Here is a 10870-nt window from a genome sequence, read left to right as displayed (position 1 = left end):
TAAGAAGGCGAGCCTCCGGAAGCTCCAGGTTGCATATAATGACTGTTTGCGTATACTGCTTAGAAAACCAAGGTGGTGCAGTGCAAGTGAAATGTTCTGTAATGCACGAGTCCACACGTTCCATGCTCTTTTGAGAAATCTAATGTACAAATTCATCTGTCGATTGAATGTTTCTCATAACTCTGTCATTATGCTGCTTTCAAATCCGTGTTTCAGTGCTGTACGATACCAGTCACCTCTGTGGAAACCTTGGTATAACTGCCTTTTTTCATTTATATTTGAGTGTTGTATGTTTTGTAATAATGGACCAAGAGTCTCTTTAAATGATGATGATGATGATGATGATGATGATGATGATGATGATGATGATGATGATGATGATGATGATGATGATGATGATGATGATGATGATGATGATGATGATGATGATGATGATGATGATGATGAATATTCCCTCATCCTGTCAGCACTCAGCAGAGACGATCTTTGATCTTTGCTTCGCACTATGGAGGCCGAGAGTCTCAGTTATCAACACACATGGAAGTCGAGGAGAAAGAGAAACACAGCGCACCAAACACTTCGGATTTTTCAAGAAAGACGGTCAACTTGAAAAATTGCTTGCAAATTGTAAACGATGCTGTGCCGCTTTAAAGTACACAAGTAGTACGAGGAACTTAGCGAAGCTACATTATAAAGAGGCGACATGGTCTGCTGCTGAAAAGAGAAACCTGAAGCCTATGAATGAGTGTTAAGCACATCAGGCTGGCAGCTGTATGGGCATTACACTATGGTAGTTGTTATTTGCACATTGTTAATCATGGGCAATGCATCCTTAAATTGTTTAACTGTGAGGTGTGAGGTACAATTGTACTGTACTCTGGAGAGCTTTTTAAGGTAAAAAAGGTAAAAAAATAAACAGCATAATGGGGTGCTCAGTACTAGTAGAGAGAACCAATTATGTAAAGCACTTTTTTGTTAATTTATGATTTGCTGCATATAAGGAATAAAACAAAAATCCTCTGTCGTACCATATTGAAGTATCATTATTTTTGCATCGTGTTGAATCCGAATCGCATCGTATCGCCCTGAATCACATAATGTTGAATCAAATCGTATCAAACTGTATCACAACCAGTGTTGGGTGTAACGCGTTACAAAAGTAACGGAGTTACAGTAATATATTACTTTGTGCTGTAACGAAGTAATGTAACGCATTACTAATGACATTTAGGTAATATATTACCCGTTACAATGCTCAGTAACGCAGTTACAACACATTTTAAGAGTTAAGAATGTACTAACATAGCGAGACATTCCGACACCAGACAAATTGTGCCGGTAGATTAGTAAACCTGGTGTGTTTACCCTTCAGGCTTCGCGTCGGGATCTTCGGGGCAGTTGAATGTTATGCACCCTCTATTCAAAAAAGAGAACGGAGCGAAAAATACAAACAACAAATTGTGTCAGGTGCGCGTGACCTGCTCCGCTGCGCGTGCATCATTTCCAAAGCGCTTCCACAGTAGTGACACACATCTGTGGATAATCATTTATACTAAAATGGTTAAAGCAACCATCACTAAACGCCAGCAACACTGCATCTACTGCAGACAGTAGCAACATGTCAGATGGGAACATTACGTTACCCTCCGTTGTGGACACTAGCTTACTCCCATTACATTACATTGCATTTAGCTGACGCTTTTATCCAAAGCGACTTACAATAAGTACATTCGACCAGGAAGACACAACCTTGAAGAAAACAGAATCATTTAAGTACATCAGGTTTCATAGAGCCAAACATTTCAAGTGCTACTCAACTGGCTATAGATAAGCCAGTCCTTTATTAGTATATAAGTGCTCTGTTAGCAGTTCTTTGTTAGTAATTATATCGCTCGAGGTGGAGTCGAAAGAGATGAGTTTTCAGTCTGCGCCGGAAGGTGTGTAAGCTATCTGCTGTCCTGATGTCAATGGGGAGCTCATTCCACCATTTTGGAGCCAGGATAGCAAACCCACGTGTTTTTGCTGATGGGAACTTGGGTCCCCGTCGCAGCGAGGGTGCAGCGAGTCGTTTGGCTGATGCAGAGCGTAGTGCACGCGCTGGGGTGTACAGTTTAACCATGTCCTGGATGTAGGAAGGGCCAGATCCATTCGCAGCATGGTACGCAAGTACCAGTGTCTTGAAGTGAATTCTAGCAGTTACTGGAAGCCAGTGAAGGGAGCGGAGGAGCGGAGTGGTGTGGGAACATTTAGGAAGTAACTCCCGCCTGACTCGCCGCCCTCGCCCCCGGAGCAGCAGTCTTCGTCGCCAGAAACTACGCCGCCCCTCTGCGGCCCGCAGGTGCCAGGATACCACAGCAAAACAGAGGCTGCCCAGGTATATCTAAACAAGTACCCGCCTGTACAGTGGGGTTAGGCGGTCATTTTGCAGCTCTTGGTATAAAAATAGACAATGGAATATGCATGTGAAAATAGTGCCATATTCCAACCCAGTCTCACGGCATTTCGTGTTCACCAACACGATTTTTAATCTATTGATTCGTGTTCACCATCACGATTTGCCCCTTTTTTTCGTGTTATACAGCACGATTTTAAAAGCAATGTATTTTGTTAGGAGATTTGTGCTTAAATCTCCTCGCGTTCCTACAAGCTGTTATCTTACATGAAGGGAATCCAGAGCATACACTTAACCGTTTAACAATAATCCACTTTAATGGTAATATACAATGCAATACAATCAAATACATTACCATACACAATCATATCGTATTATGTGTAATGTCAGGAGTTTGGCCTACTCCTGGCTCCTGCCCACAGGCCACCAGACCTCCTGTCCCAGCGACGCGTGAAGAGAGAGACAGAACAGCAAGCTGGATAGGCTTTCATACCAAATGATACAGGAGGGGGTGGAGTTTAAGGACAACTGGTCCAGTCATCTCATACAAACACCTCTGACCCTCACTGTCTCCTATTTCTGCAGCCTCTGCACCGACACACATCCCCCATCACATTCCGAGACCACAGTGGGGTCTCGGTCCAGCTCCCCCACAGCAATAAAACCCTTACCAGCCCTTGGTCTACCGCCATTTTGGTCCTCACATTTATGAAAGGATGAAACAGATAACTCAATATAAAACACACTTCTTAAATATCAGATGCTGCAATCCCTCTTTTGCACTCTCCTAAAAGAGTGCAACTTACACAAGGCACTTGAAACATAACTATTGTCATTCCTCTCCAATATCATCAGAAACTGAGATCCAAAATATTTGAAATCGTGAAGGAACAGAACGTCACTTCCCATGGCAGTGAAGGAACCATGAGGGGGCAGCTGAGTGCTAAGAAGCGGTCTCCTGGTGGTGAATCATCAGCCCGCCTGCCCGCCCCCCCCCAAAGGAATAGCCCACAACGACAGCTGATAGGGAGGGGGAGATGCGGCTTTCCCTTCACGGGTGGAACTGATCAGAGAGAAGTAGACTCCTCTGCTGCTCGACAAGTCCCCCAGCCCACTGCCAGCCGCTTCCAAGTCGTCTGCTGCCTGGATGTCCTCGACGTCCTTCCCCGGTCCGATGATGATGCCTCCTGGGACGACTGCTGGATGGATGATGGATGTCCTTCTCCTCCAATCCGCTGATGACAGCCTCCGAGTCGACCTCCCTGATGAGAGCCCGATCCGTCCTGATGTCGTCTAGGGTCCTCGCAGGTGTTTTCCCCCGCCGCACACTGGCTCCGCACAGTGGTACCAGTTGTCCCCCTTTCCTTGTAGGCGGACGGCACGGGATGTCCTCTGGGTCACTTGGTCGGAGCCGGAGAGCCTGGGGTTGACAGTCAGCCTCCTGCGTCTCGGGTCCCCCTTTTGGCATCCACAACCTGTGTGGAGAAATCTGATACAAATCCCTCAAGCCTACGCTCCGGGCTCTGGGGCCCTCGGCTATTTGACCCACCAGTGCCTGGCCACTTGGAGCCTGTTGGTGGGGTGTCTTAAAACAACAGACGTCGGTGCACAGGTTTTCTAAATTAATTGTGCAGCTTCAGAATCTTAATACTTGGACTGTGCCAACTAAATAAGAACCCCAACATCTTTAGGTAAACTAAATAACATATTTCAATAGCTCTGAATTTCTGACAAGCATCTGTATTTATTTTTAAATGAAATCCCTGAGATCCCATTAAAAATCTAAAAATATGATTTGAACTGCTAATGTTTCTGGTAAAGAAACACACTAATCTTATGGATTCAAAAACAACCAAAATCACAATACTAACAAAGTGAATGGCTTCCTGGTGATACTGCTTCTACCCGTCAGTGCTTAGATATTATCCCGCTGAAAAAATGAATACAGAATTCCAACAAACTGTCCTCAAATGTCTTTCTATTATGTATTTAGATTAAATGTATATCCCCATAATGACCTCAACAATAAAGTCTATGGCTTTTACTTCTTTACCAGGCTAGTTACATGATGTTGTCCAAATTACATTGTGTCTCATTACATTACTATGTTTTAGCTTAACTGTAAATATGTTCTTTCTACATTTCAAACCTCAGTTACTTTAATACCTGTTGAAACATTAGTTGACACATTACTCACCGGTCAGCCTCTCCAGTATTTCATTCTGGACTTACATCTCTCCCAGCAGCCCCTTGGCCACTGATTCTCTACCTGTGTTTCCTGCTATAACTCAATCAATACTAGAGACATGTCAACATTCACCAAACAGCCTCTTATCCCCAAATATGGAGCAGGTCAATTCTAAAACTGTCAATCAATGGTCAGATTGAACAATGGAGTTGGGCAGCAGGTTCCTTTCCGTCCCTAAATGAAAAATGTACATTGTAAAGTTTACACTCCCCCTTTTTTACACATTCTCTCATGTGTAAACAAAAACCTGTATGGGAAGAAAACCTTCAGGTCATAATGGATTATAAGACAATACCAAACATTTTTCCCAGTAAACACTTGAGAGTGTTTCTCTCCATCATTCAGTCCTAAAAGAAACAGAATTCCAAATTTCCTAGTTTGAGTTTCACATTCTGCAAACCGCCACCTCCTGTGGGAGTGAAACATCATCAACCAGATTAGATACGGTTTCCCCTTTTGTGCAATGTTAGGAAACCCCTCATTTCACACAGAAATAATGTGTTAGTCCAAAACATGCTTGATTAGTCATCGTTTCAAATCACGCAGTTGCACTGATCAGGTGCAGACATACACACACTCACACTCACACTGTCAGGTTGTAAAGTCAGGTTTTGGTCAGGTACACCTCAGAGTCAGTCATTGACAGTGCCTTCCCAAGTTACCCTGTCGGTCAGTTGGTCTCAGTCTTTTTGGCCATGTGTTGTGCTCTGCAGAGACTTTGATGTTCCAGCACAGGCCAGCATCCTCCGTCTATACAAATCTGTATATATGGAGCGCCATCATTTATTAATTCACAATTACAACTATAATGTTCAAGATGTCTCCAACCCCTCCTTGCTGTTTCCCACATTCCCTGAAAAGTGTCTAGCCAAAAAAATGTCACTTCCTTATTGTACTATTACTATTACTGCAATTCATTTACACCTAATTAGTATTAAAATGACTAATAGATCTATTTCAGAAACATGTGTACATCACTATCTTGTGTCAAAACATTACTAGGATCTGTAAAGCTCTGCTATTTATTCCATAACTCATTCTATCAATTTATCTTCAATTCTGGTGCACTTAAAGAACAATGTTACCCTCTTTCACAGTGCGTGGAACTCTGGGTGTCTGAACATGAAACCAGTACCTCAAATTGAAATACTATATTTTGTTTAGAACCAGCTTTCCCTTCAACATGACCTATATAAATAAATATTTATCTGATCTTATAGAGCTGTTACTAAAACTCTCCCTTTGAACTGATCAATACTGTAACAAATTAAAACACTACCAAATTCACACACGAATAAAAAATCCAGTGCATACTTCCTTCATGCCCCCCCCTTTTTTTTTATCAGTGTGTATTAGACTGATTTTCCACTTCCCTTTAATAGTCCCCCTCTTTTCCGCTATTTTTATTTACCACTTGACTAATTTATGGTCCATAGATCTTCTTATCTTCACTTATTTATCAAGTCAATTCAAGTTCTTTACAATACATTAGTAGATACCTTGTGGAGTCTTCACAATAACTAATCCCCTCTAGGATATGAAATCCATTCATCTTCAAGCAGATACTATGTCCTTATTTATGTTTAGTTCACGATAACAATGGTATAACAACCACATGTCATCCATTCTGGTCCACCTAAAAACCAATGTTAAACTCTTTAGCAGTGTGTGGAACCCTGGATGTCCGAACATGCAACCATTCCTCCCTCCTTTATCAAGGATTTAAAAACAGAAGTCATTTCATATTTCCCATGGTAATAACTATGCTACAATGGTGAAATCAATTATTTAGATTGGAATACTATATCTGGCTTGGCACCAGCTCGCCCTTTAACATTATCCATACAGATAAAGATTTGTCTTATAGAGTGGTTCCCAAAACTATCCCACTACTTTATTCACACGTGAATAAAAATGTCAAAGAATATTATGTTAACCTGATGAAAAGATTGAAGAATATGGTTGTATTCTGAACCCTCAGTGTGTTCTCATTTTACTCTAATAGTTTACTGCTATTTTTAATTTAATAAATCTTTCTGTCTTTACGTATTTATGCTTTAAATGTGCGTTTTGTGAATAAGTGTGTTTATGTGCAAACTCACTCATTCCCGTTTTCCTTTTCTCCTCCTCTGGTTTTCTCAAGCCGTGACCCCGGCCTCCTCACTTCTAATCGACCATGCCAACTCCTCTGATTCTGTGTTCTCTTCAGTCCATCAGCTGTAACTTCATCCGCTGTCAGCCATTGGCCCAGTTACATCTGCATGCACCCTCATGCCAATGTTCTTGCACTGCTTTACATTTCATCTCCTCCTTTACAGTCTCCCTGCTGTTTTTATGGAGGGCGGATTCTGCTCATCTCCCACACTTTGCTCTTGTGCTCAGCTTGGAACTTCATGGTCCTGTCTGAGGGACTGATGAGGGTAGATTTCTGCCCGTCAGCATGCTGTCTGGTTCTGGATGCCACAGGCGGAGATAGTTCTGGCTGCAGTCTTGTTGTTGTCGTTTCAGCTCTGGTTCTCTGTCTGTTCGATGGAGAAGGAGGAGTTTCCTGTTGGGTTAGGTCTTTTGTCTGCTTGGAGGGTCGGGATCTTAGCCTTTTCTAACTCAGAGGGGGAGTCCAGGTCTCGGGACGCATTACCTATAAAAAATCTAGCACACTGAGGTTAAATAAATCCAACCCTTTCCACTCTGACTCTTTGTAATCATACTATCTGTCTTAATTGTTAAATGCCATCTAAACAACATAATTGATGTCTACAAATGATATTACAAAAACTCACTCTAAAAATTGTTTCATCCATTGCTACATATGTACCCAACATAACTCTTTCAGGAAACCATTTTCTCCTATACATTGAAAAACGTACATGTTTCCAGCATCACATATTCCACACACCACGAAAGAACATCTACATATTTACTCCAATATTTTAAGCTAGTTCCTATAGCAAGATTATCATGTGTGACATAATAATCAGATGTCTTGTTTGCTAACCAAGAATATTAAACTTCAAAATGTCTTTTGGCCAGTTGAAGTCCTGCTTACTTCATCCTTAAACTCTACTTTAATTATTTAAAACCAAAAAAAGGTCTTCCTTCTCCACCATGATCCTATCTCTATATCAAAGTTCAGACAAACTGATGATTTATCTTCAGAAACCATGAGGAATGACTCATAAAACACTATTTTCCCTTACTTCAGTTCTAAATCAAATGAGCCAGACAGGAAACCCCCTTTAACCACTTGCTTATCCTATTATTTTGATCAAAGTTGTGTTACAAGCAGGTTAGATCTGTAATGAATTAAAATCAATATTTAAAGACGCAATATAAGTTAAATATACTGTTAAGGTAATTACTGTTTTATTGTGAAGGCATCTCTGGCGGACAGCGGCCTTTGGCTTTTATTTTGAAAGGCCGTTCCGGAACAGCCGTGTTCCTAGAAACACGGCAACTTGACAATCGTTCCAATGCATTAACTATAGTCGTGAAAGAGACAAGAGAGGCTTCTCAATACTCAAATTTCCCCTCCTCGACTCCCCTCCTCGACTCCCCTCCTCGATACTTAGACCCGCCCACAGGAGATGCGAGCGGAGGACCGAGGAGGGGAACCGAGGAGAGAGGAGGGGAAGCAGCAGACGTTTAAAGAAATGAGAACTCCTCTCCTCTGAGCGGTCATATTAAAGCGACGTCCGTTCATTATTACGTGGCAACAGCTGCATCAGCTGTCGAGTGTTTTGTCATATTTTATAATCTCTGTTAGATCAGCTGAACATTGTTCCCCCACATATTTACTTTGAATTCAATTAGCAACAAGGCATAGTATGTCAAGAATGTATGAATATGTATAATGTAACACAGGCCTGCATCTCTTCTGTATTGTGGCGCACTAAAATATTAGTATGAAAATACCATGGAAAATACTCAATAAAGTGCTATATATATATACGTTTGATATATTCACACATGCACACACACAAACGCCTAAAAAACCCAATGACTGTTGATAAACTATCGACAGGTATGTTTACCTTTTTAAACTAGGCTTAATTAGATGATAAGTCATCAAGTCACACGTCTTTGACAAAACACCTGCACCAAATTTCTAATCAATTACCAAATCATGAGGGACCTGACAGCCTATATAAGGTCCAGGCACACCTCTGATTTATAGTCTCAATATTGAGAATGAAGACCGCAATAGTGTGCGCCTTATGGCAGTGGCACGAGCAGAAAACTAAATCCCGTGAGGAAAGACGCCGTTCCCAGCGCTGGAAAGCGAGAATGCGCAATGCCATCCTGCTTCATCTTGAGGTATTTGTTTACAAATGTTTGAAATGTTTGAAAAATAGCTGGCTTTTTTTAATTGGAATACAAAAATTACCAACTACTTGTAGCAAGACAATCATGACACATATAGGCCTAAGCCAGAGAGTCAGAGAAAAAGCATGTTTGTCAAAGAGACAGTTGTGTTTTGGATGATGTAGTTGTATTTATTCAAGAAGGGACCATGCACATTAGTTAACACGAGCACTTGAGACCATGAAATGTGCCAGATTTAGCCATGGCTTTATTCCTTATGACAGAATATTTATGTGCAGTTTAAATTGCGGGATAAAGGAGTTTAGTCTGCTGGATAAAGGTATTGACCTCTGTACATGTTATTCTTCCTGTAGGTTCAGCACCCACACTCTCGGTACAAACGTTTGAACAGCAGTGTCCCACTGCTTAAACTGTACTTCGAGGGTGATGGGTGCCTGCTGAAGGACTTCAGGATCCGTCGAGACTCCCTGGAGGCCTTGATGCGGTGTCTGGGGCCTGAGAGGAGACAGGCCTGGGGACACCACATGACTGTCTTGACGACCGTGTACTGGCTGGCACACGGTTTGTCATACAGTGTGGTGTCCCGGGCCTTTCAGGTACCCCTCGCCACGGTCCACAGACTGGTCCACCAGGGAGTGGAGGACATCGCTGCTCTCCGGCATTCCCTCATAAAGCTGCCTGCTGGTCCAGAGCTGGAGGAGGTCGGGCAGGGCTTCCAGCAGTTGGCCAACAGCCCGGCGTTCAGTTCCTGTGTGGGTGCAATAGACGGGTGCCACATACGTATCAGGACCCCATCCGGACCCACTGGCCAGGATTATGTGAATAGGAAGCTCTTCCCATCCATACAGCTGCAAGCTGTATGCGATGGGAAGGGGAGATTCCTCCAAACATTTGTAGGATTTCCGGGCTCAGTCCACGACACCCGTGTCATGAAGCACAGTGCCCTCTATAAAGAGGCTCTTTATCCTCCTCCAGGGTACTTCATTGTGGGGGATGGTGGCTACCCCTGCATTGTACACCCCATAATGATTGTAACCCCGTATCGGGAGCCACTACAGGGGAGGGTACAGAGCCGATTCAACGGCTGCCATGCAAAAGCACGCAGCATAATAGAGCGCGCTTTCGGGAAACTGAAGGTGCGATGGAGGTGCCTCCTGTCGAAGGCCTTGGAGGTCAACCATAACTTTGTCCCTGCTGTGGTCACTGCCTGCTGTGTCCTCCACAACATCTGCCTTACTGCAGGAGACATTCTTGAACTGTTGGAGGAGCAGGAGGAGGAGCAGGAGGGGGTAGAGAGGTCTCCACCTCGTCCTGTGAGGGGGGGGCGAGGTGGACAGGGCCGGAGAGACAGACTGGCAGACCACATCTCGGCTCCTGACCACAACCCAGTCCAGCTGCAGGACCACGATTACTGCTGAGAGGATATATGTTTTTGGCCAGTTTTTTTGTTACCGCATTAGTTTTGTTGACAGGTTAAAAATGCATTTACTGGCCGGATGCATTACTGTTCTTTTGTTTGTGCCATTTATAAGCCTTATTTCCAATATATAATAATTTACACACGGTTGGTTTTGGCGCAGAATTATTTGAGGAGGAGATTTACAATTCAGAAATTAAAGTGGTCATTATGAGTTTCAGTATACCTTGGGTTGCACAATGAGTTTAAAAACATTGGCCTTTTAGTCATGTCACAATCATAACATATTGAGCTTTGTATAAAATAAAGATGTCCTTGTATATTTTCAGTAAACATGTGTTGGTTTTTGTTCTGTATTTCGAACTGTAAAGAAGGCTACTGATTTAACGTCAAACTTAATTTTTATTCCAAACATAAATATTTTCATAAACTTCACACAAAACAATAAAACAAATCCAAACCAAACGAAAAACAAAGAACGGAAACTATT

General features: G+C 42.6%; 1 protein-coding gene across 1 annotated transcript; it reads left to right on the top strand.

Moving 5' to 3' along the window:
- Positions 1-8924: 8924 nt before the first annotated feature.
- On the top strand, positions 8925-10381 carry LOC117453460 (uncharacterized). The gene is made up of 2 exons (XM_034092276.1): positions 8925-8954; positions 9317-10381. The coding sequence occupies exons 1-2, from the start codon at positions 8925-8927 to the stop codon at positions 10379-10381; spliced, it is 1095 nt and encodes a 364-aa protein (XP_033948167.1).
- Positions 10382-10870: the final 489 nt, after the last annotated feature.

This window comes from Pseudochaenichthys georgianus, chromosome 10, assembly GCF_902827115.2.
Source record: "Pseudochaenichthys georgianus chromosome 10, fPseGeo1.2, whole genome shotgun sequence".
Taxonomy (NCBI): Eukaryota; Metazoa; Chordata; class Actinopteri; order Perciformes; family Channichthyidae; genus Pseudochaenichthys; species Pseudochaenichthys georgianus.
This window is presented reverse-complemented; position numbering and strand designations above follow the sequence as displayed.

Coding starts and splice junctions, on each gene's coding strand:
- LOC117453460 (XM_034092276.1), top strand. CDS start 8,925: ATGCGCAATGCCATCCTGCTTCATCTTGAG. Junction 8,955..9,316: donor CCATCCTGCTTCATCTTGAG/GTATTTGTTTAC, acceptor TTCTTCCTGTAG/GTTCAGCACCCACACTCTCG.